The following is a 26,522-nucleotide window of genomic DNA, read 5'->3' on the forward strand; positions in this document are numbered from 1 at the left end:
GCAGATGGGCCGTGGTACCTGGGTTGTTGGGCCACTCTCATGTGACGAGAACCACAGGGATGGATACATACCCCTACAGTGATGGGAGACAGGGTAGAAAGAGGGCCAGTGGTAGGGACAGGCAGGAAGAGAGTGTAAGTAGGTGGGGACGGGTGGTGGGGTTACCCTGTGGAGGTTCTTCTGCACATGAGTCACTCAGTAGTGACCACTGTCAGTCTCCCACTTTCACTTCCACCGAGGTGCACATGGCAAACCTTTTCACAAGGTAAGTTGTCCCTACTATGGATTCCACAAGAGACAGTATGCTGACTGACCATATTTAGACATTATATAAATCTTCAAAAATTCAGAAGTGTGTTTTACACAGGATATGGTGCTACATGCCTTCAAAATCTTAGTATTCAGGACCCTGAGGTAGGTGGACCTCTGTGAGTTTAAGGCTAGCTTGGTCTACCTAGTGAGTTCAGGCCAGCCAGGGCTACATAGTGAGACCCTGTTTTAAACACCAACAAAAGGCAGAACATCAAACCAAACAAAACAAAAACTCCAATGTAATCAAAACAAAAATAATGTACCTTAGCCTCCCTCCAAGAAACCCACCAACCATCAATATCATCTCCTTTAGCCGTCTGTTGAATGAATGACTGAGTGAATGAATGAATGAGATGTAACTTTTATTCTAAATATTTTCTTCTGTGTCCCACCAGAATCTTGAGCTCAACGATGATACTGTTCTGAATGAAATAAAGTTAGCAGACAGTGAACAATTTCAGATGCCAGAGCTGTGTGCTGAGGAGCTTGCTGTGGTCCTTGGAGTCTGGTACGGTAATGGCTGTGTTGAACACCTTGACTATTGTCCCCCTGAGTTTGGGAAGATCTTCCATCAACTCCTCCCTGTGCAGTAGCAGTTGTACGGCTTGTGAAGGTGGACAGTTCTTGGGCAGCAAATTAAAGGATCAGAGGTTCAGAATCATTTGAGTTTGTAGCTCCTTCTCTTAGGGTTTGGTTATCTTCAGCTAGGTGCAAATTTTTAATAAAATACTAAATAATAGGTGAGAGTGATTGTGTGTGTGAGATGCATGGAGAAGTAGAGGGGTCTGTGGACATTCACACCAGGCCTCCCCACCTTATCTTTTTTGAGACAGGATTTCTCACTGAACCTGATGCTCACCTACTTGATGCCTATAAAAGGGGATCCCTTCTTTGTCCCCATAGGAAGGACTAGGTTACAGATGCACATGATCACAGCTGGCTTTTCTGTGGGTGCTGGGGATCTGAGCTCAGTGTCTCAGAACTTGAATGCACTTCTCCAGCTGACCCCCAAAGAAATGTATGTGTGGGTGTATTATATATGTAGGACATATATAATATTTAGACACACTTTTTTTAAAATTTTTTTTGAGATAGGGTTTCTCTGTGTAGCCCTGGCTGTCCTGGAACTCACTTTGTAGACCAGGGTGGCCTCAAACTCAAAGATCTACCTGCCTCCCAAGTTCTGGGATTAAAGGTGTGTACAAGGGGCTGGAGAGATGGCTCAGCAGTTAAAAGCACTGGCTGCTCTTCCAGCGGTCCTGGGTTCAATTTCCAGCACCTACATGACAGTTCACAGTGTCTCTAAATCCTGTTCCAGGGGATCCGACACCCTCACACAGATACACATGCACCAATGTACATTAAAAAAATAAAAGTAAATAAAAGTGTGTGCCACCACCACCTGGCTTTGGCTATGCATATTTTGAAGTAAATTTATTTTTAATAGTATAGTATTTTATGCTATTCAATGGAAATAGTTTTCTTTTGTTCCTTTCTTCCACCTTTCTTAAAACATGGTTGGATATTGCTTTGTTGGTTTTTATTGTTTGTCATTTGGAAACGAGCCTCTGACATTTCTCCTCCTCTCCATGCTCCACTTGCTTTACGGTTAGAAGCTTTGCAGAGGAAATGGGAATTGATCCATTTTGAATAAGGTTCTTATCCCATCTTATGACTTTTTAATGTTCTTGTTCATGTAGAGAACACAAAGTCTTAGGATGGGAAGGACTTGAGGGACTAAGTGGATGGATCATCTTGTTAGTCCTCTGTGCTACAAACTAGAAATGTCTGAGTGAGTGAATGAGAGAGAGGGAGGGAGGGAGAGAGAGAGAGAAGGCACACACACACATACACACAGAGGCAGAAAATATGTTTATTGTGTGTTTTAAATTATTTCATTCCCCATTTATTTTGTTATGTTGTGCAGGCCAGGTGTGTGGTACTCCCCAGAGGTTAAGGCCAGAGTAGATTTTTATAGTAGGTTCTAGACCATCTAGGGCTACATATCAAGATCCTGCCTCCCAATAAATAAATAAATACATAAATATATAAATAAATAGATAAAACAAATAAAGTAAGTAAGTAAGTTGGGCTGGAGAGATGGATCAGTGGTTAGAGCACTGGCTGTTTTGTTAGTGAGTGGTCAGCACCCAGGTCAGGTGCCTTACAACTGTCTGTAGCTCCAGTTTCAGGGTATCTAATGCTTCTGTCTCCTTTGCCACCTGCACTCATATGTACCTATACACATGAATAAAATACATGTAGATAATTAAAAACAATAAAAATCAGTCTTACATAGGTTTAAAGTTGTCACATAAGCAGTCCATGCTCATAAAAATCTTTCCATAATATTGAAGATTATAAGGAACTATTACTACTTTATAGGTTTATGTTCTCATACTTTTTCACCTTTATTATTTTAGACTTATAACTATTTTGCCTACATTTATGTATGTGTACCACATGTACACCGGATGCCCATGGAGATCAGAAGTGAGTATAGGCGCCCTGAGAACTGGAGTTACGGTTGTGAACCACATGTGGGTGCTGGGAACAGAACCTGGGTCCTCAGCAAGAGCAACAGGTGCTCATAACCACTGAGCTAAATCTCCAACCCTTTATAATAATTGTTTTTTGAGACAGGGCCTTCCTCTGTAGTCCAGGCTAGCCTCACTCTTGCAACAGTCTTTCAGCATCAGCCTTCTGAGTGAGGAGGTTTTGGGTGGGAGCCACCACTCCTTGTTGTCATTCCTAATATGGATTCTATTTATATACAAAGTAACTTGTGGATATGTGCATTTAAGTTACCTGTTAGGCAATAAAGTGGAAATGAACTAGACAACTGCAGACATCAGAAGTTCTACCTGTGCAGCTTTTCCATGTCTCCCTCTGCTCTCCTCAGAGAAAATGCTATCCGAAGTTTCACAGTTGTCATTTTCTGGCCTTTAACAACACTTTTCCTCTTAAGTCCGTATCCCAGGGCTGAGGGCTTCCATTCGCTTGCTTTCATGCTTTCTGTAGTTCCCTGTGATTTACTTCTCCTCACTTTATTATGTTTCTGTGGTTTGTGTTTTAATCTGTAGCTGCAATCTAATTTATACAGCTGCATTTTGCTGGGTGGATATTTCACAATTTGTCATTTTCCCTTGGGATGTTTTGATTCTTTTTAGTTTTTCTAGTACAGTGAATATTTTTGTGTATCATTTCTGGTCCACACATTTATTGATTTTTTTTTTTTTTTTTTCTACACTGTATAATCTAGAATGGAATTACTGAGCTCTGGGTATGTGAATGCTGACCTAACTTGTTTGCTGAATGTTTGTGTTCATTAGGCCCTGTCCTTGACATCTTAGAGTGCCTGTTGTTCTACACTCAGGTGACTTACAGATTTCAAGGTGTCTGGTTGTCATAATAATGGGATTTGTCAGTGGTAGATGTTTAGTAAATGGGAATCAGTAGTTTCCACTGTCTTTGGTGTGTGACATGGCTTGGATTTCCTTTTTTTCTTTTAGCGTTTATTTTTGGAGGGTGCATGTCATTGGCAAGCATTTTGACTTGTTCAGCCATCTTGTAGCCACTGGATTTCTTTATTTTTTCTGATAAGATAAATTATTTTGGTATTTTTGATATCAACTGTTATATTTTCAGAGTTTTATTGTTCTTTGAAAGTATGTTTCAATACCTATATATATTGCATAGCATTTTAGTATGTGACTTAAAATGTATACTATAAGAAATAATGATTTATCTTTTAGAGTTATTTTTAATTAGCTACAACATTTTTTTTTTTTAATTCAAAGCACAAATTTCCAGAAAAACAGCCCAGTTCATAAGCTGACGGAGGAGGAGCTGCTGGCCTTCACATCCGTGAGTAACGGCCTTACCCTCTCCAGTTCCTTCTTTTCCCTTGGAGATTATTTTGACTCTGGTTTGTTCTTGCTTAAGCTGAAAAAACCTGCCAGCTAAGGAAGTCAGCAGTGTGTTAGGAAGATGGGAGACTCACTGTGCTTTTTGGCTTTGTGATTGGAAAAGGGTGCACTTCTTCTTTCCTTTTTTAATGGGTCCCTCTAGATAGCCCTGGCTGTGCTGTAGCTTCCTATGTAGACCAGGCTGGCCTTGAACTCATAGAAATCCTCCTACCACTGCCTAGTGAGTGCTGGGGTTAAAGATGTATGCCACCACACTTTGCTTGGTACATATTTTCTTGAATGAATCAAGTTCCTTGTGATTCTGCTAAAGGCATCCTTATTATCAGGTGGTACCAAGCGCTACTTTCTTTCTTTGTTTGCCATTTTCCACTTAAGACAAAAGAAAGAGCTTCTCTCAGGTAGAAAGGAAGGCTGGCTTGTTTGCGCTGTCCTAGGTGCTTTGCAGACTGCTCTTGGTTGGGTTAGATGCTATTGCTGGAGTCCTCCAGGGGTTGTGGGTTGTCTTCCCACTCTTCCCGTTCCTCAGCACCTTGGGCATTACCATTATATTGTGGGCTTTAGCTAACTATATGGAAATGCCTTATTTATTAATGCATGTGCTGTAAAGAATCTGCCAAGTAAAGTGGCAACATTATTTTCAGTGTACATAAAATAACTTGTGTACATTCCTTTCACTCAGCTAGTAACTGTGAAGTATTTATCAAGTGTCTCGATCCTCACTGGGGATACGATATTGAATAGTATTTTTTTTTTTTTTTTTTTGTACTAGAGTTTCAATTAATTTACATGGAAATACACAGACAAAGAGAGACATAGATGTTTAATTGAGGTGCTGAGGAGGGCTATAAAGTGGGATGGATGGGTGTTGTTTAGCAGGGTAGTCTGGAATACCTCAGTGGGAAAGTGATGTGGAACATAGATCCCCCTGAAGTGGGGCAGTGGGACAGGACATGAGGCTCTGGAGTGGCCATGAGAGAGAGTGGGGTGCGCAGGGCTGAGAGGAGACGAGTGTCTAGGCAATGAGTGACTTGGAAGCTTGGGTCAGCACCGATGGGGCAGATGACAAGGAATGTTGTCACTGGGCTTTGTGGTGGTGCGAGCAGTACTAATACCATCATTTGGGGTTGGTCTCACACACATGGGTGTATGCGTATCCTGCCTGGTTCCTGTGCAAACACTACACAGTCTGTTAACAGCTCAGTTCTTGTGAGTGAGGGAGAGCTTCCCTCCAGTCTTCAGATCAGATCTTTATCTGTTCTCATTTCTCTGTGTCGTGAGGTACTTGTGAGCATCTTAGCTGGTGGTTCTGGTGTGGGTAGCTTATCCCTCCCAGTTTACAGTGAAAGCCCTGAATGCAACTTTTATACTTTACCCACAAGAGCTACTGGCCAAATACTTTTTCTCCTTTGGCTCGCCTCCAGTCAGCTCTGCCCCGAGTACTGATCTCTTTGGGAGAAAGTTTTGTGACTACAGAGAATCAAATGCCAGATCTAACTTTTCTAAGGAGACTTCTTTGTTATTTTGAGTAAATGTTTAATTTCTAAGAAGTACTGAAATGTGCTGGAGCTATAGCTCAGTTGGTAGAATGCTCCTGCAGTATGCACAAAGCCTTAGGCTCAATTCCTGGTAATGCATAAACTGAGCGGTGCATGCCTGTGATTCCTAACTCTGCAGAAGGAGTGAAGAGGATCAGAAGTTCAAGGTCACGCTTAACTACACAGTAAGTGAGGTCAGCCAGGGACACATGAGTCCTGTCTCCAAGAAAATCCAAACCAAACAGCCTCCCCTCCCCCAACCCCCTAGGAAGACCTGCAGGGAACACTGTCGTTGGGAGGGCCTCAGGACTCCATGAGGACCCTGGGCTCTGTATTGTGTCTTCCCCTTGTCTTGTTTCAACTGAAGCATGCACATACAGCAGGAAAATCCAACTCTGTCCCCAGCAACTGTTCTCTTCATCGTCTGGCCTTCTCTTACCTCTTTTTGTACCCTATTCCAAAGTCAGTAACGTGGTGACTCGGGAGTGGCTTTTAACCTTAAGGATGAGGGTTTATTTATATTGCTGTCCTTTTAAGAGAACGGGTGGAGGTGACACAGCCCAGGCGTTGGGTTGACGTCTGTTCTGTGCCCACACTGTTCTGCTTCTCTCTATGACCTAGGTGGCACTACATGATGGTAAGGATAGCCGTATGCTCCCTCAACCGAAACCTTGCTTTCAAATATGGAATGTGCGTAAACTTGCCCCACAGTGAGTGAAAGCTGGGTTCTTAGCACTCAGTGATGAGCCAAGCTTGCTGCTGCTTGGCTTCAAGGAGGACATATTTATTTCTGAGCAGCCTAATGAGAGCAGACATGTTTGGAACTGCCTGTGGACATGGAGAAGAGAGAAGCAAGACAGAACAGCACTGTCTTGCTGGATGTCCCTTCCTGTGCTCTGGTGATCTGGCACTGAGCCTATAAACTCTGGGGCTTGAGATTCCTTTTTTGATGTAAGAGCTATCCAATATAAAGCTTTTTTCAATATAAATTTTAATATTTCATAAAAGGCTGGAAGTCAATGGAGGGAAAGTGACTATTGGTATTTGGCATTTGATAAACACACAGACAGACAGACAGACAGATACACACACACACACACACACACACACACACACACACACACACACGTACACACACACACATACGTGTACTTCACTTGTTGAGGTAGGAGGTAGTTCTGTGTCCCAGGCTATCCTCACACTCAAAAATCCCCTGCCTCAGCCTCCTTAGTTTTGTGATACTCTTTACTTTCTAGAAACTGAAAAGTGTTTTTTTTAAAACTATTTTTTTAAAAACTAAAATTTAAAAAATCTACTGATATTTATTGATGATTCTCAACTAAATAGTTGGCTTAAGTTGGTTCTTTATTTTACTGACTTTTAGTGATTTGTCTAAAATTTTCCAAAATAACGATAAGATCTCTTTTTGTGGAGAACTTTTTGCCTGTGTTTTCATGTTGGTATGACATGTGGAACTATATGTGAGATAATCTTTAAATTAAATTATTATTAGAATATCTTCATAAGCATGCAGGCTGACAGGCTTCCTTATGACATTTTTATTCATTCTTGAAGCTTGTTCTGGAAGCCATCGCTCTCTTAGTTTAAGACAGTCATTGTCTTTTTGAGAAATCCTGTCTATACATTTCGGGAGTCATGGTAAAAATAATCTGTATTGTTTTAGGAAACCATTTATTCTGTATGGCTTGGTAATTTAAAATGACCTGTGGGAGCCGTATTACCTCCTTTCAGATGAGCCAAGTCAGTGACATTTGTGATGTTTTTAATTTCCTTTTATTGTTGAAAAGAGGAACAATTTAGTTCATATAGGTGTTTCAGTTTGCATTGGCAAAAGTTTTGTTCAAGTGTGAATTGATTCTGGCAGCTTGCCTTCCGACTGCCTGCCTACGGTTTCAAGGTCTCCAAGAGAGAAGGAAAAAGTCCTTTGAGAATTTTACGTTATATTTTTTTATTTTTTTCTTTCTGATATTGACCTACTCCCCTACCCTTCCCTCTCTTCCTCTCAATTTTCTTTGAGATGGAGTCTTTCATTTTTGAAATAAGGTCTGAGGTAGGCCACGGCTGGCCAGAAGTCACTGTCCTCAGCAGAGGATGACTGTGATCTGATCTTCCTGCTTCCAGCTCCCATGCGCTGGGACTCCAGACAGAAGCCACTGGCCCACTTTGAGATAGAGTTTTATTTTCTTAAAATATTGATCCAGTTGATCTCAAATCCATATTATAATAGTCCTTTTCAGATTTCTTAGCACAAATGTTTATACAAATAACAATTAGATATTACTGGATGAATACTCCTAATAAAAGTCAAAGATTGTCCCAGTAGAAAAAGGGCAAAAATGTCAAAGATTAAGCTGTGTGTGGTGGCACGTGCTCCTAATCCCGGCAGAGGCAGAGAGGCAGAGAGGCAGAGAGGCAGAGAGGCAGAGAGGCAGAGAGGCAGAGAGGCAGAGAGGCAGAGAGGCAGAGAGGCAGAGAGGCAGAGAGAGGCAGAGAGAGGCAGAGAGAGGCAGAGAGAGGCAGAGAGAGGCAGAGGAGGCAGAGGCAGAGAGGCAGAGAGAGAGAGAGAGAGAGGCAGAGAGAGAGGCAGAGAGAGAGAGAGAGAGAGAGAGAGAGAGAGAGAGAGAGAGGGAGGGAGAGAGGAGAGAGGCAGAAAGAGAGGAGAGAGGCAGAGAGAGAGAGAGACAGAAAGAGAGAGGCAGGGAGAGAAAGAGGGGCAGAGAGAGAGAGAGAGAGAGGCAGAGAGAGGGGCAGAGAGAGAGGGGCAGAGAGAGAGAGGGGCAGAGAGAGAGAGAGGCAGAGAGAGAGAGAGGCAGAGAGGCAGAGGCGCAGAGGGGGGTCGGGGGGGCAGACAGGGGGCGGGGGGGCAGAGGCAGAGGAGGAGAGGCAGAGGCAGGCAGAGGAGGAGAGGCAGAGGCAGAAGGATCTCTGTGAGTTCAAGGGCAGCCTGGTCTACAGAGCGAGTTCCAGGGCAGCCAGGGCTACATAGTGAGAGGAAAAAGTAAGAGGCTGTCCTAATGGAAGCAGAGGAGAGAGATTAGAAACCGTATATATCTATATAACACTGTCCAAACAGATTAAGGTACATGATGAATTTGAATATATTTTAATATATCAATCCCATACTTCACTAAAGAGGAAACTATTATATATATATAGTCTATATATTAAATATATAGGCTTGAATATTAAAATAGCATGTTAACTGATGTCCATTAAGTAAAATAAGTATGCTTTATTTATTTTATGTATGTGAGTACACTGTAGCTGTCTTCAGACACACCAGAAGAGGGCATCGGACCCCATTACAGATGGTTGTGAGCCATCATGTGGTTGTTGGGAATTCAACTCAGAACCTTTGAAAGAGCAGCCAGTGCTCTTAACTGCCAAGCCATCTCTTCAGCCCTCTATTCAGACCTATATTATTTAAGGTTAATTCACTTATCAAAATAGATCTCTCTTTTAAGATAGTTTTTCTTGGTCACAAGTACAACACAAAATATTCAACCGATGTCATGATTTAATGGAGTCAATTTTAGAACAGATACCAATGTGAAATTGTTCAGGGTTCACATTTATGATATTTATCATTTTTTGTGAGGTAAAAATCAGACTAGTTTTTCCAAGACTTAAGAAAATGTGTTAGCTAGGCTTGGTGGGACATACCTTTAATCCCTGAACTCAGGGTCAGAAACAGACGGATCTCTGAGTGAGGCAACCTGGTCAGTGTACTGAGTTCCAGGACAGCCAGGGCTACACAGAGAAACCCTGTCTCTAAAAACAAAAAGAGAGAAAGATGCTGTTTAGAGTTATAGGTGGGGTCTATTTTTCCTTGGCATTTAACACAGGCTATTGATGATGAACATTATTGAATTCTCTTTCCTTTCCTGACAGGAATGGTCAGTAGGAAGATGGGTAAGATGAGTAGGTCTGTGGGCAGGAAGTTTGACTGTTAAAATAGTATAAGTTAACTGATGCCCATTAAATAAAGTGGAATTTTAATACATTAATAAACTAACCATTTTTAAGCAACTTCTTATATTAATGGACAGAAACAGCTAATTAGTATGATTTAATTATTTTAAATCTATAAATGCATTTTTTAGGAGTGGGGTGGAGTAATGGCACCTTCATAACTTTCCACTGAGCTAAGACCTTCAAGTAAGTCTGAAGTCACCTGAAATTCATGGTGCTGCCCAGCCTGCGGCTGCCAAACACTTTCTTCTCCAGGGGAAAGCACTCCAGTTCCATATTAAAGTTGTGCCATGAGCTCACGATTAAAGCTGAACATGTGCAAGGGAAGGCAGGCATTCACTTCTGCTGATCGTGCACAGCACTGGAAGCAGCCTACTAAAGCTCTAAACCTGAAGACTGCAACTCACTGACCGCAGTATGGCCAGCAGCACAGGGTGTTGAAGGAAAAAGGGTGCAAGCATTTTCTGTGCCTTATTAGTCTTTAATGGTTTTGGAAGGAAATTGTAACTTACAGAAATAATTTGAAAAGTAAACAATGGAATAAAAGACTGATTAACCATGCTTAGCTACAGCACTGAGTGTGGCATCAGAAACTGCATTGCAGATGTGCCAGACGGCCCATTCTTAGGATACCTGAGTGAGGCTTTCCTCTGCAGCTGTGGACACATGCAGGGATATTTAATAGTTATGCATGTTTGTGTTGGCCAAAAGTTGGAAGCAGATGTATTGACAGGAGGATAGCTAGCTAGCTAAATTGTGACTTTTTTTGTGGTTACAAAACATCATGCAATAGTAAGTTTACAGATGTGGCAAACTAAACAACTAGTCTTAGATGCACGGGTTTGTATGGTTTACTCTGTAACTTAGGACTGTTGCATTTGCAAGTCTGTATATAGGGTGAGAGAAATACACTGGAAGAGGTAAAGGAATGAGCCATGGCACTCACCTTCATGGAGTTTTTAATTTAGCCCAGATCAAATAAATTCACAAATTACTTGTCAATACCAGGCAGTTTGAAGAATATACAAATTTATAGAATAGATAAATCACCTAGTTGCTGAGAAAATATTTAGAACTGAGCCATCAAAAAAGGCTTTGTTCTTTAGGGGAAGCTTTGAGGTTGGCCTTAAAGAGCAGAGAGGGGTTCATGGTGCCATATGGTGGGGGCAGAGGGTGGGAACTCGAAGTTCAAGGCCAGCCCTTAGGCCACATTGGCAGTTAGTTCATCGAGGGCAGCAGGCAGGTTGAAAGGAAGAATTGGCCGGGACAGATTTGGAGTGTTCCCACAGCAAAGATAGCGGTTTGGACTGCTTTCCCTTTTCCCTGGGAAGAATTTACTGCTTAACCTAGGAATTTTAAACTTACTGTCTTTTGGTACTAGCTTAAAATAAATACTCCTTTAAGCAGATTGTTTAAAGTGGAACGATAATTCTGCTTTTCATAGCATTTCTTTGTTCTTTGCTCCCACGGTCAGCCTGACCTGTGTGGGCAGCATCCCTTTTGGGGTGTAACATGGCCAAATAATCTTAGGCCCTGCAAGGAGAGCTCAGAGCTTTGATTTACCTGTGGAAAATGCAGCTGTCTGAAAGCTCCTTTGTGTCCAATGGACACACTGCTTGTCTGTTGACTAAAGATCTTAGTGACCTTTGAAGATTATTCAAAATGTGCAGTTAGAAGAGTAAAAAGGAATTTTGCTTTTTATAGAAACAGTATTCCAGATCCTCTCTGATGGTGGTAAGATTCTTGTCACTTGTCTGAGACATGAGAGGAGTGCTGCAGGTGATAGGAAGTTGTTAGCTGAATAAAATAAGTATGTGTTCATCCTATACAGAAGGTATCAGCATCACCATCATTGTCTTATGTTGCTGGGGAGAGACACTGTGACCCAAGCGACTTATGAAAGAAAACATTTAATTTGGGCTGGCTTACAGTTTCAGAGATTCAGTCCATTATCATCATGACAGGAAGCATGGCATCGAGTAGGCAGACTTGATGCTGGAGTAGCCAAGAGTTCTACATCTTGATCCAAAGCCAAGGAGGATACTGGTCAGAGCTTGAACATAGGAGGAGACCTCAAAGCACACCCACACAGTGACACACTTCCTTCAACAAGGCCATACCTCCTAATAGTGCCACTTCCCATGAGCATTCAAACAGATGAGTCTAGGGGACCAAAACTATTCAAACCACCACAGTCATTACCATTACCACCACCATCATCGTGTGTGTGTGTGTGTGTGTGTGTGTGTGTGTGTGTGTGTGTGTGTCTTTGTATCTTTGTGTCTGTGTTTGTACACCTGCGCATGTGTCTGCTTGGAGTTAGAGGAAACTGAGGAGACATTTCTCTCTCTCCACTGTGGGTCCTGCGGTCCTCAGGCTGCAAGGCTCTCACAGAGGTCTCTTCCTTGTGGAGCCATCTCTCCCACCTCTCATTGACTTTCATTGTGAAGTATGCACTTTGGCTCAGCGACATGCCTCACGGAGTAAGCGCTCAGGTAGCAGAAATCCTCCCATCATCTGTAGTGAGTGCTCCTTTCTGTTCTCAGAGTATCTTTGTATACTTCTTGTCAAAGATTGCAGATGTGAATTTGTTGCTCCATTTATAAACCACTGTGACTATAAATATCGAGTGCTATAGCTTGTTGGTGGAAAACTTGCCTAGCATGTTTGAGACTAGGATTTGATCCTTAGCATACCTCATAAAAGACAACAAAATCAAAACACTAAAACCTAAACAAAACACATTGTAAACACAAATAAAAGAGATTACTAGCATTTTATTCACAAAAATAAGAATATTAAGAGCTTATGAAAAGTTATACGCATGCTAATGCCTACTGGTTCAATAAATCACTTTTTGAAAAATTTGGTCAGTATAAATTGAGAATGAGAGAGAGCATACGTCTTAAAATAGCATGCATGTGGTACTCCCATACAAGTGGTTTCTGCTTTCTTTTTATAAGCAAAAGTGGTGGAAATCGCAGCTCGTGTACATGTATGGGGTTGCAAACATTTGGGTCATTTGTATCTGTGCCCTAATTCTTTCTAAAAGTGAGCCTTGTTGAATACAAAATTGTTCAATGTGTTTGAGACGCCATCTTGATTTTCAATAGTAATTTAATGTGGTGGTACATTAGTAGATTGCAGGAGCAAGACTTATTTTTACACTCCTGTCTTTTTCCAAGATCACATTTGCAGCTGCTTGATAGCAAGAGTGGTCAGGCTCACAGGAACAGGAAGTGGGGGCTGCTGTTTAGTGGTATAGATTAGAGTCGCACATAAAGAAAATTCCTGGGGATTGCACAGCAAAGTGAGTGTTAAAGTAAATATACTTAACATTACTGAACTGTGTGTTTAAAAGCTGGTTTGCTGATAAATTTTATGTTCTGTATTTTTTTAACCATAATTAAAATTATTTTTTTAAAGAAAGAAGAAAAGATGCTATTTGTAATAGCACCAAAGTGTCAAAATCCATCATATTTCTAGAAGTTATATTTACCAAAATATTGATAACATCTCAGTAACAGAACATAAATACCAGGAGCCTCACATTTGTTCATGGGTGATTCGGCATTTAACATTTCCAGTCTCTTCAAACTAACCTGCTTTGGTCTATGTAGTTCTCATAAAATTCCCTCAGTTTGATTTTGCTGTTTTTTTGTTTGTTTGTTTGTTTGTTTTGTTTTCAAATGTGTGTGGTAGACCTAAGGGGGCCTTTTAAGAAGCTGATTTTCAGTTCATAGAGAAGACTAAGGTGAAGAATGTCTTAGGCAGTCAGGAAGAGAGCTGGAAGCCCCGGACTGTGTGAAGCTGTCTGACCGAGGCAGTGCTTATGAGACTGTGGCACTTTAGTGGCAACCAGAGCCCCAGCTGCCATCTCTGAGAAGTGGAGTCTTCCTGCCTCCACCTGGAAGCAGACTGATGGAGAACTGGGGGCTGAGGCCAAGGAGTGTGGGTTCAAACGGAAAGCCTGGGAAACGTTGAATTAAGATGTTTGGACACAGGGAGATAGAGAGCTGCCAGTGGGGCAGACGGTTCTGAAGTGAGCCATTCGGAGGTCCTTCACCAGATTTATGACAGAGCAGGTATTCCAGCACAGCAGACTTTCCAGTCAGTGGCCCTGGATAATTTATATGTCCATATGGAGAACGGGAGATCATGCCGCATAAAAAATCAATTCAAACAGTTCTACCATATAAATAGAAGGCTAAACAAAAAAGCCAGACAAGTTAAACATGGGAGACCTTAGGAGAGTTGAGAAGGCTAATAAAGTTCCAGGCATAAAAATGGTAAACTGGACTATAGCAGCCAGCATTTGTTTCAGTAGTCAGGATGATCCAAGCCTCAGGCATTAGATTATAAGCCAGGGAGCCTCTCGTGCAGGAAGGTCTTTTCCTTCAGGCACCTGAGCAAGCTTTTCTCAGCTATTTCCTGCCACCTCCATTGAACAGTCAGTAAATATGAAGTCTAAAGTCATTGAATTCAACTTCAAGATACAGATAACTCAAGTTCAACAAAGAAAAGCATGGGCTCAAGATGTTATTAGGATTTTGGAAGTGGAATTAGTATAAAGTCAGCTAAATTTCATCCATTTTTTCCCTCTTTATGAATACAACATATTAGTCTCTTATTCCATTTATTTGTGGTACTTAAGCTATGACTGGAAAAGCAGGGGGACTCAGGTTAGTTTAGGATAGAATTTGCTTTTGAAATAAAGGGTCTCATGAAACTCAAACTTGCCTTGAACTTGGCTTGTAGCTGAAAATGGCCTTGAACTCCTGAGCCTTCTGCCTTCTCCTAAATGCTAGGATTACAGGCGTGTGCTGTTTCTCTTGGTTTGTGTGGTACTGGATCTCAAACTCCAGTCTCACGGATGCCAGGCCAGCACTCTGCCAACTGGTGCCTCTACAAAGGAGCTTATATTATTTGGAACCTTTTTATATGTCATTTGCCACAGAACAAATGGGGTTTTATAAAAATACCTTTTAAATAAAAGGTAGCTTTTATAAAAGGACTGATAGCTTGTGAAGCTTCCCCTATCTATATTGACATGTCAGGCTCATCATGTAGGGCTTCTCAACGCACCATATTGTTGAGATTTAGTGGGTATATGTACCTGTCACATTTAGAAGACACTATCTCACAGTTAGCTAGTGTCCCTTTCCTGAGCCTTAGGTGTAGGTGTAGGTGTGGGTGTGGGTGTGGGTGTGGGTGGTGTAGGTGTAGGTGGTGTAGGTGGTGTAGGTGTAGGTGGTGTAGGTATAGGTGGTGTAGGTGGTGTAGGTGTGGGTGTGGGTGTAGGTGGTGTAGGTGCTATAGGTGTAGGTGTAGTATAGGTGTAGGTGTGGGTGTAGTATAGGTGTAGGTGTGGGTGTAGGTTGTGTTTTAGATGTCCTAGCTGATTTCTCATGGAGGCTGATTTCTCCATAATCATTTATTCTCTGCATTTTGACTGGTTTTGGATATCTGTACTAGCCTCATGTGCTGCAGAAATGAAGCTTGTTTGGTGAGGGTGAGAGCTACACTTGTCTGTGAGTACAAGGATAAGTTATAGATCACAGTTAGAAGCTATATTAGTGTAGGAAAATGGCACCAGTAGGTCCCTCTAGGGTCTGTGACCTCTCAAGGTACAGGTAGTTGGCTAGATTTATAGTACCAAACATGAATCCTGCTGGGCTACACCTGTGCATACTTACCCTCTGCCAAAGAAGTCGAGCAAAACGCCCCATTTGTCCCTTTACTCTTCCATGTGCACCTGTAGTGTGCCAGGCAGGCTGCAAGGCACAGGCGAATCACGTAACTCGAATTCTTCTCTGAACCAAACTGGGTGCAGCAGTGGAGACTCCCAGTGTGAAGGTGGAGTCACTTAGATAAGGCGATTGAGAAATGCTGCCAAGGAGCTGTTAAGCTGAGGCTGATCCAGATGTAGACAGTGGGCAACCAAATAACCCTATTAAAAAATGGGGTACAGAGCTAAACAAAGAATTCTCAACTGAGGAAATTCGAATGGCCGAGAAGTACCTTAAGAAATGGTCAACATCCTTAGTCATCAGGGAAATGCAAATCAAAACAACCCTGAAATACCACCTCACACCAGTCAGAATGGCTAAGATGAAAAATTCAAGTGATGGTAGATGCTGGCGAGGATGTGGAGAAAGAGGAACACTGCTCCATTGTTGGTGGGAATGCAAGCTGGTACAACCACTCTGGAAATCAGTCTGGCGGTTCCTCAGAAAATTGGACATAGCACTATCAATGGACTCATTTCTCCAATAAAAAGACGTAGATTATCAGACTGGATACGTAAACAGGACCCAGCATTTTGCTGCATACAGAAACGCACCTCTGTGACAAAGACAGACACCACCTCAGAGTAAAAGGATGGAAAACAATCTTCCAAGCAAATGGTCTCAAGAAACAAGCTGGAGTAGCCATTCTAATATCAAATAAAATTGATTTTCAACCAGAAGTAATCAAAAAAGATAAGGAAGGACACTACATATTCATGAAGAAGAACTCTGAATTCTGAACATATATGCCCCAAATGCAAAGGCACCCACATACATAAAAGAAAATTTACTAAAGCTCAAAGCATACATTACATCTAAGGAAATAATAATGGGGGATTTCAACACCCCACTCTCGGCAATGGACAGATCATGGAAACAAAAACTAAACCGAGACACAATGAAACTAACAGAAGTTGTGAACCAAATGGATTTAACTGATATCTGTAGAACATTTCATACTAAAACAAAAGAATATACCTTTTTTTCTCAGATGTAGACAGTGGGGGTCATGATTTCTAAGGTTCTCAGTGGTGTGAGATTCCATTGGTATCTAGTGAAGACTCAATCCCTTTTCCCCTCAGGCTTGATTTTTTTTTTTTTTTGTTTGTTTGTTTTGTTTTTTGAGACAGGGATTCTCTGTATAGCCTTGGCTGTCCTGGAACTCACTCTGTAGACCAGGCTGGCCTCAAACTCAGAAATTTGCCCGCCTCTGCCTCCCAAGTGCTGGGATTAAAGGCGTGCACCACCACCGCCCGGCTCAGGCTTGATTTTTAAGCAGTGGATATTCCTGCCTGCTGCCGAGGCAGTGGGCTGTTCTCACTGTTGGTCTTGATTGCAGATGTGTAAATATAATTCTTTGCACAAGCCCGTAGCACACGCGTGAAGAGTGCCTTCTTTTTCTTTCCTAGTGCTCCACATTACCTCCCCTGTGGCAGTGTTTGCTGCAGCACACTCACTGCAGTTTCGGGTTCCTCCTTGGAGAATAATTACCTTCTTCAGTGAGATGGTTATCTGGTTTATTCTTTTCTCAAAGCCTTTAAAATATCTGTTTGTCAGATGGCATTTTGTTTTCAGTGTTTAGTGGGAATGGTTTTTCTTGACAGCCACATAAAAGTTCAAGGCAGATCTCCTGCTGTCTCCCCGTGAGGGAACAGTCTAACTTGGTTGCTGGAAAATCTTATAAAATGTGAAAGTTGCTTTGGGACAAAATATTACTATCAGCTTCCCCTGTTACCTTCATTTTCTTAATTGTAGGGAGATAGGTCTAGATTAAGGGTTAGCATTCAGGTGCCTTGAAACCAGAAAGGGGATCACGAGAACAGAGGCCAAGATCTTTAGCGAGGGGAAAGAGCTGAGGAGATCCATGGGATAAGATAAAATGGAGGCTCTTTGGGAAGGAAGGGAGGCAACTAGAGAAGGAAAGCTGGGGCCGTCGGGGAGACAGTGGGACAGCAGCCAAGGAGGATGAACTGTGATTGCACATGTGACTGCAAACACTCTGGTGACACCCGTTGTTAGTATTGTAACCTAAAAAGATAGGGTTTTCGCTTTTTTTTTTTTTTTCTTTTTTTTTAATGAAAAGAAATAAAAGGCACGGCCACTCCTGGGCAGGGTGAGTGGCCAGTGAGGCAGGCAGGCGACCGAAGGAAGTGAAGTGAGCTGGGCAGGAACAGGGAGGAGTTCTAAGGACTTTGGATCATTAATGAACATTGTGAGTTATGAATAAATCTGACCAGAGACAAACCTGTGATATTTTAACCTAATAGTTCTTAAAATTGGCTGTGCTTAAGCATTACCTGTGGAATACTTTAAAAAAAATATGGATGCCCAGGTTCTTCTCTTCTTGGAAATGTATTTACTTTTAAAGTTGTAAATGCTTCCCAGGTGCTTCTAATGAGCAGGTAGGCTGTGGACGACTAATCGGATTCTGACTAGGGTGCTTCACCCACCTGCCTTCTGGAGACCAGCAGATGCTTGTTTGGAAGCAGCCAACACAGCGAGTGGTGAAGGGTGGCATCAGCTCTCAGACAGATCAACAAGCCCCTTTGCTTGTGCTGAGCTTTAGTGAAGGGTGTTGGGACGACCACCCAGGGACGGTTGTGCGTCCCCACGGCTGGCTGAGAGATTGTAAAGTGCGCCCAGTGTGCCAAGCAGCCCCCATTTTCCCTCAAAACTTTTACTTTGTTTTTTAGCACTGCTGGTTCTATTTAAAGTTTCTGCCCAAGTTCTGTTTGAGAGCTGTTTGAGAGACTTTCTCTGGGTTGGGTTTCAGTATGTGCATATTTTAACTTTCATTGTAGGTGAGTTTTCCTTAAGATGCCCCCTTTAGGAAAGCATTTTGTCAGAAGGGCCTCGAACATTTGGGACTCCCTACTCTAACCACAGCTGAAAGGATTCTCCTACATTAAAAATAGTGTCCTATATATGAGTTGAAAAAGAGGTGAGCCCTTTGTCTTTCGGCATAGGGGGTCAGATCTGCATTTTGCTGCATCTTGCTGCATTGTGATTTTGGGAGTGGGTACCTCTGAGAGCTGCATCTCTGGCTGACCCCTTCTTCCTCTGCCCTCTTCTTTCTTCCATCAGTGTTTGCTTTCACAACCAAAGTTCTGGGCCATTCAGACGTCAGCTTTGATCCTCCGGACAAAACTTGAGAGAGGAAGCACACGGCGAGTGGACCGGGCAATGAGGCAGACCCAGGTACTGTGGAGGCACTCCCTCCCTCCCTCTGCTGCTGGAACACGTTTACATGTGGCACTGGCAAGAGCAGGATGGCCTGTATTGAGGTTACAGGATTTAGAATTTGGCCGCAAAGCACAGCTTTGTCACTTTCGTTTGTAGCTTTGTGACCTTAGCAGTTGACCTCTGTAATTCTAAATTTTGTCATGTATCCATGCTGGCCTCAAACTCACTGTGTAGCCAAGAGTGAACTCCTGATCCTCCCACCTCCCTCCACACCCAGCTTGGGCTTTAGATCTTCTTTGGTGTGAGAGGCTGAGAATATGCTCTGAGCAGGGGGGTGGGGTTGGGGTGCAGGGAGCTAAAAGGCCAGGGATGTTACTCTGCTGCAGGGTCTGTTTTCCCTCCTCATCTCTTACCAAGAGATGTGCCACCTTACCAAGAGAGGTGTGTGTGTCTACTTGAGGAACAGTTAGAATTGTCATTTCTGCCTCTGCAGGACAGTACTTCCGGAGAAAAATATTTTTATTTCCCTAACTCCCAGGTTTTGAAAATTAGCCAGGTCATGTGACAGGATGATGCTGTAGTCTGTCTAATTTGCTGCTTTTGTTGAGTCACTTAGCTCATGCTTTGAACTTTTGCCAGTTCATCTGATTCACAGTGTAGTGCTTCGGTGTTTGTTGAAATTACTACATCTCTCAAGAGTAAGGAAATGATTTAAAATAACAAATGTGTATATAAAACAATGTTTTTTTATAAAAATGTTTTAATTTCAGTAAAAATTGGTGTTCCTCCAACACTGTATAGTGCTGAATGATGAACTGTTAAAGTTGAGGGGGTATTGAGGGGGTTCAGAAGGGGCTCTAAGGGAAAAGCTCAATCGTGTTCTATTCCTGCTAGAAGAAATGCAGGTGTGCTGGAGTCAGGCAGCTTGTTCAGATTTGTCTGGCTGGTTACTGACAGTTTATATGGGCCATACCTTAGTTATAAGCAGTTATATTGGGGGCTCCAATGACAGGTCCTAAATCATAGTGCACCTTTAAGTGACATGTGCCAAAATTAAGAAGAAAATGTAGCATCATATGTGAAGGTAAAAGCCACAAGAGAGGGAGAATTATAAACTCAGGACAAGCTGTTAAAAACACTCCATCCCATGAAATCTTCTCAGCTGAGCTCTATAACTGTTGTTGTCTGTTCAGGTTAAGAGAGTAGGTGAGGATCAAGACAGTGCTTGTGGGAGTCCTGTTCACTGTAATGCTGTGGGTTTTGTAGATGAGTTATTTTAAAGTGGAATCACAGTTGTTAGTAGCTCTGGTGGTTTGAATAAGAATGACCCTCATAGGCTCATATATTTGAATGCTTAGTCTCCATGGAACGACACTATTTGAAAGGATTAGAAGGATTAAGAGGTATGGATTTATTGGAGCAAATATGTCACTGGGAATGATCTTTGATGTTTCAAAGCCCATGTCAAGCCCAGAGCTTGTCCCTCTGCCTTCAGATCAGGTTGTAGTAGTTGTCAGCTGCTGCTTTTCAGCGTCTGCAAGCATGTTGCCATGCTTCCTGTCATGACAGGAATGGGCTAAACCTCTGAAAGTGTAACCAAGCTCCCAATAAATGCTTTCTTTTATAATAGTTGCCTTAGCCATGGTTCTTATTGCTACAGAACACTGACAGTAGTCATATTCTACTTTTTTTTTTTTTAAAAGTAAAGTATAGCTTTTTCTATTGTTATTCAGCTTTCTCTCCCTCAGGAAAATAGATTTTTTTGGAGGAATATTTCTTAACCTATTTTTGTTTCTTCTTTTGAAAACTTTATTCAGATTCCAATTATTTCTGTTTTTCGAATAGGTTGTTTGCTTTTTTAAGTGTTTGGTTTGGTTTTGTTTTGTTTTATATATTCTGGGTAATTCTCTGTCAGATGGTAGCTGGCAGAGATTCTCCCTCTGTGGGTTTCCTCTTTGCTCACCTGATTGCTTCTTATTGATGCAGAAGAATTTTAGTTTTATGAGGTCCCCTTTGTTAATTGTTGGCTTCAATTCCTGGACAAATGGGTCCTATTCAGAAAATCCTTTCCTATTCCCATATCCTGTAGGGTATGCCCCTGTTTTCCCCCAACAGTTGCAGGTTTCATATCTAGGTCTCTGGTCCATTTTGAGTTAGTTTTGTACAGAGTGATAGTTGCAGACTAATCTCACCCTCCATGTAGACGGCCATTGCCCCCAGCACCATTTGTTGAAGTCGCTGCCTTGTCTCCAGTGTTTGTGTTTTGGCATCTTTGTCAAATATTGGATGGTTGTAGTTATGGACACTCATGCATGGGTCTTCAATCTTGTTCCATCCAGCTTAATGTGGTGATTGTAGTACATGAAACAAAATTACTGTACAGTCTCTCAGAAATTTTGAAAATTGAAAGGAACTTGAAGTCAGACGTTTTAAGAGTACTGACCCAAGGTGTGGCTAAGGAAGTGGGTACCAGTGTGCCCCCAGCTTCCCCAAACTCCTCTGCTGGTCTGCCCTCACTGTGGTGGTGTGAAGGGTGGCTCTGCCTCGTCAGCTCCCATTAACAACAGCAGCTGAAGAAGTTACTGACTGGTGGGTCCTGGTTTCTGTGTAATGGGATTTGAGTGCAGTAAAGAGTGGGCAAATGCAGTTCTCAGTGTTCCTCCAGCAACAAGCTGCTTTTCATTTCCCTGTCTGGTCATTGTCCCAGTAGAGATGATCCAAGGCTTAGAAGAAGCTGTCCGGCCGGTCACTCGCCGGCTCCGAGTCCTGGGATTTTTACCTGGCTGTCTATTTCTCTAATTTTTATGTAATACTGTCTTAGTGTAGGTGTAAGGATGCTGGTAGGACTTAGTACATCTTAATTCTACTACTCCTTCCCATGGAGACTTTTGGTTTCCTTGAAAGTCTGAAGTGCAGTCTGCCTGATCGCTCAGTGTGTAAATCACTGTGGAGTTCAGGCTCCTGTCCAGAAAAACACAAAAACAAAAACAAAAAAGAAAGAAAGCTCTTCCACCTCACTGTTGATATATTTGGTTAAGTATATACTCTTGAATTTTAAAAATAAGTTCTATCTTGCATACACAGATATTTACAAAGATTGCACAACAAAGCAAATCAAAGGTGATCTGGCATGTGATCAATCAGACCTTTTAGATTATCAGCTCGTCTCTATTGGCTCTTTGCTGTCCTTCTAGCGAGAATGGATTGCTTTCAGTGACAGGGAAGGAAGGCCCTTTGGGTCAGCTCTGCTCCTTTGAAGATGTGTGCCCATACTCTCAGATGTAGCACATGAAGTTTAAATCATACCAGACCTTGTGCAGAATTGTCTTACATACTAAATCATTCTCTGGGCTAACTTTAAGTGTCAGTCTTGATCTTCTGTAGGCTTTACTGAGATAGAGCAGCACCAAGAGGAGAAGATGCACCTTTGATTCTGCAGCTTCATTCACTCTGACCCATGAGACTGCAGCTCCTGGAGATGTAGGCATTGTTATTATTGGTGGGTGACCGGGGACTCCATCTACACAATGACTTTGCTTTTAGAAAGAGTTTAGGAGGAATGCCCTTAAAAGGAGTTATTAAAATTGAAAACAAGCAGGTATAGTGGTGTGTATATATAGCCCAGCATTTGGGAAGGCTAATGGGAGGATGTTGGAAAGTTTGAGATCTGCTGGTTACCTATGGGTTGTGGGAGACCCCACTGTTGGACACCTGGTTTTTCTCCCAGTGAATATACATGATACTTGAGATTAGTAACTGGTACTAACAACCAGCGTATCTTAAGTGTCTGAAATAAAAAGCTGTCGAGGGTCGGAGATGGGGCTGAGTGGGTAAGAGCACTTGTTGCCCTTGCAGACCACCCTGCTGCGATTCTTTGCTCACAACCATCTGTAACCCGGTTTCCATGGGATCTGAGCTCTGCAGGCAGGAGGCACACAAGTGGTATCCATGAAAGGCAAAACACTCTTGTTAAGCAGAAATAAAATAAAGCTATAAAAATTAAGAGAGATTTTAAAACAAAACTACCAAAGCTTTAATGAGAAAAAAAAATCTCATTAGATTTGTACATTTGCTGAAGGGGCAAGAACTATTTTTAAAATCCTTCCATAGGTGAATGCCACTGAGGCTGAATGATCCTTTCTTTGTGTGTAGACCTGGAAGAAAGTTCAGGTCATTGGTAATGTCAGCTCTGCTTTTCCTATTGACCGTGCCTCTGAGGATTCCAGTTCCTTTGGATATAGTAGAATTATCTCAGAACTTGCTAAAAATTAACTTGCTCCAAAAAATCTAGTAACACACTGTTGCCAGCTAGGGCCTTTGGCCCAGAGACTCCATACCCTTCTTGTGTAATACCACGAGCTGGAGATTTAGTGTGCAAACCTCTGGAGGACATTTCACTCAAACAATGGCAGGATTTTGTTAGGATGTGTTAGTAAGTTAGCAAATAAAAAGAAAGTACTTTGAACTCAGTGGAGGGGCTAGCAGTGTACCTCCTCCACTCTTTTTTGTCTGTTAGTTTAATGTTCTTAGTTTTAGTGGTAGCTAAACATTGCTTAGGTGATTGTCAGGCGTAAGATAGCAAAAAGTATATTCTGTGCAGGAGAGAAGTACCTAGGTGCCAAATTAATCTTTATTACAAGTGGAGCCAGTTCAGCTCTCATAGGGAGCTCACACAAATGGTTCTCAACCTGTGCAGGGGTGGCATATCAGATCTTTACATTATGTTCATAACAGTAGCAATATTATAGTTGTGAAGTAACAGCAACAATGATTTTATGGCTGCAGTCACCACAACATGAGGAACTGTATTCAAGGGTCTCAGTATTAGGAAGATTGACCCTATTCTATTTGGTGGTCTTTGCTGCTTCAGAGGGCATCAGTACATCAGACATAGATACCTGTAGATCATCCAGAAGTACCTGAAATGCACAAAAAGTTGATTGTTAATAAACCATGAACTGCTTACCGAGTAATTCATGGTACCTCATCATATCATCAAACAACATGGACTTTGTTGTAACTAGGACTTGGTAACTTGTATATGTTACTTTTAGATTTTAGGTTTATTAAGTAAAAGCTATTTTTTTCTTTTTGAAAAAGTGGTATGTTGGTTTAAAAAAAAAAACCTTTCTTTTGACATGAAGGAATTGTGTGATCTTGATTTATGTATTGTGACCATATGTCTTCAGCCAGAAGTTGCTGTTCTTTGCTCTCCCACCCTCCTTTCCTTCCCTCCCATCCTCCCCCTCTCTCTCCCTCCATCCGTCCCTCAGTGAAACAGCCTGGGTAGAGGCATGCAACCTTTTTGCTATTAAGTTTCTATGAAGCAAGGCCAGGAAGCTTTGTCCAAGATAGTTGAAGAGTGTGGTTATGTCTCAATTTGTTCTGACTGACTTTGATTGAATAGAATCTAGGGCTGTTCAAGAAGTGATGTATACCACTGCAGTTGTTCTGACATATGAACTCATTCTGTGAGACACGGAGCTAACGAGTGGATGCACACACTGCAGAGAGCCACAGTTTCAAAGCTGTTGTACCACTTAGGAACTGACCTGTTCATGGCTCTGCTGTACTTTCTGTTCTCATCATCTCTAATAAAATACCCGACAAAGGCAGCTAAAGGTAATAATTTTGTCTCCAGGTTTCTGGAGATGTTAGTTCTTGTGGCAGGGAAGGTGTAGTGAGAACAACTCAGTCTGTGTTGGTGGGCGCTTCAGGCAGCATGCTATTCTCATTGGCCAATCAAGAATCAGAGAGTCCTAAGATCAGAATTAAAGGCAGATATACCCTTCAAGAAGGTGTTCCTGTTGTGTTGCCTGCTAGTACTCTTGGCCCAAAGTTTCTGAAATCTACCAATATTGTATTCCACAGCTGGGGACCAAGTGTTCAAACACATCAGCCTTTGGGGGACATTTCATATCAAATCATGGCAGGATTTTGTCAGGGTGTTTTAGAGTCCTGTCTTTATCTTTCTTCTGAGGAGATTCTTTATTGATTCTTAAATTTATTGTTAAATTTTTACTTTTGTAAAAAATTGAAATGACTTGAAAGAAGACACAAGTATGATAGAGCAATACTTCCGTATGCTGATGTGCCAGCACTGTCACGTGGTACTCTGCCATCTTCAAACAGCTTTGTGTGTTTGAAAATTAACAGAGCTATGTTAAGCCCAGTGTGGTGACACATGCCATTAGTCCTGTTACTCAGAGACAGAGGCAGATGGATCTATATGAGTTCAAAGCCAGTCTGGTCTACAGAGCAAGCTCTAGGATAGCCAGGGCTACATAGAGAAACCCTGTCTCCAAAAATAGACATGTTACTAATAACTTGATCATTGTGGGGAAAGAAGTCACAGTAATTCACATTGAAAGTCTGATACCAATATGGGTTGAGTTGTACATGCCTTTAATCCCAGCACTCAGGAAGTAGAGACAGAAGGATCTCTCAGTTTGAGGCCAACCTAGTATACAGAGTGAGTTCCAGGACAGTCAGGGCTACAAAGAGAAACCCTGTCTTGAGGTGTCTCCCCCTCAACTCCCAAAAGAAAATTTGATACTAGAAAAAGCCTGTGGAGTACAAATCTAATGATGACTGTGGTCATGGAGCTGCTGTCCATGTGTTTGTCTAGGATTCAAACTATGATTGTATTCAAGGGGACTTTTTGTGTGTGAGCTTTTGATGGCCAGGCACCTGATTACTGTATGGTGCTAGCTTTTGACTCTGCAGTTGGCCTGGGTTTCTGCTTTCAAATAGCCATCCTGATCATCTCATCAGCTGCCTGATGTAGTCTGTGGGAGCTGCCTTTTCTCTCTCTCTCTCTCTCTCTCTCTCTCTCTCTCTCTCTCTCTCTCTCTCTCTCTCTCTCTCCTGTCTGTCTTTCCTTCCTTCTTCCCTCCTACTCTCTTTCTTTTCTTTTTTCTTCTTTCATTCTTTCTTTTTCTTTATAAATCATAGCCAACTCAGTTCAGTTAGCATCACCTATGGCACAGAGATGATGTCTGTCTACTGGGCATAAGCAACCAACCAACAGCCACCCCTAAAGAGAAGTGTCTCTTCCTGGGAGCTGCTTTTTATTACCAGGTTGGGAATTTCAGGGTATCATAGGAATTCTTTAGTTATACAGCTTGCAGCTGCCTACTGCACCACACATTGTGTGAATGGATGCCCACCCTTACATCTCATGCTGAAGAATGAAAGTATTTGTTTGTAATTGGATAAATCTGCCTTTTCTCATTACTTAATTCCTGAGGGGAGGGAACCCGTCTTTGACGTTGGAAAGTGACATTATATTGGAGATAAATACAGTAGAAGACAATTTTCTTAGAGAAAATGAAAACTTTTAGTAATAATTCTAGTTCTTTGAAAGTTTTATTAGTAGAAATTTAGTTAAAAATTTTTCCTGGTAGTATTTAAATGTGCATGTTTATAGACATATTGATTAAATTTCAAGATTTTAAAATACTTAAAAGAAATTTCATACATCTATAACCTTGACAAAATGACTTGAGTTCTTTGTTATCTATAGGTGCATTTGAATAGCTTTATAATGGGAACCTGTTAACATTAAAAAATATGCATATAGATTATTATTATATATATATTTTTAGGCTCTTGCAGACCAGTTTGAAGATAAAAGCACATCTGTACTGGAACGTCTGAAGATTTTCTATTGCTGTCAAGTGCCCCCTCACTGGGCTGTTCAGGTACTTCTGTTTGTCTTTGATAGGAAAAATACCCTAAATTAGAAAAGAAAATACATCAGAAAGGGATGACTTAAATGT

At 41.8% G+C, this 26,522-nt stretch overlaps 1 protein-coding gene across 5 annotated transcripts in view; it reads left to right on the forward strand.

Moving 5' to 3' along the window:
* Window positions 1-26,522, forward strand: part of Ttc27 (tetratricopeptide repeat domain 27) — a 123,657-nt gene that overhangs the window by 28,710 nt on the left and 68,425 nt on the right. For all 5 annotated transcript variants that reach the window (XR_013113312.1, XR_013113313.1, XM_034514647.2 and 2 more), the window contains exons 8-11: window positions 708-820; window positions 4,113-4,179; window positions 18,643-18,756; window positions 26,349-26,444. Coding sequence is in view for 3 of the 5 variants with exons in the window: in XM_034514647.2 (XP_034370538.1) it covers window positions 708-820; window positions 4,113-4,179; window positions 18,643-18,756; window positions 26,349-26,444 (390 nt within the window). In the remaining 2 variants the exon portion in view is untranslated. The remainder of the gene's footprint in view (window positions 1-707; window positions 821-4,112; window positions 4,180-18,642; window positions 18,757-26,348; window positions 26,445-26,522) is intronic.

This window comes from Arvicanthis niloticus, chromosome 11, assembly GCF_011762505.2.
Source record: "Arvicanthis niloticus isolate mArvNil1 chromosome 11, mArvNil1.pat.X, whole genome shotgun sequence".
NCBI classification, from domain to species: Eukaryota; Metazoa; Chordata; class Mammalia; order Rodentia; family Muridae; genus Arvicanthis; species Arvicanthis niloticus.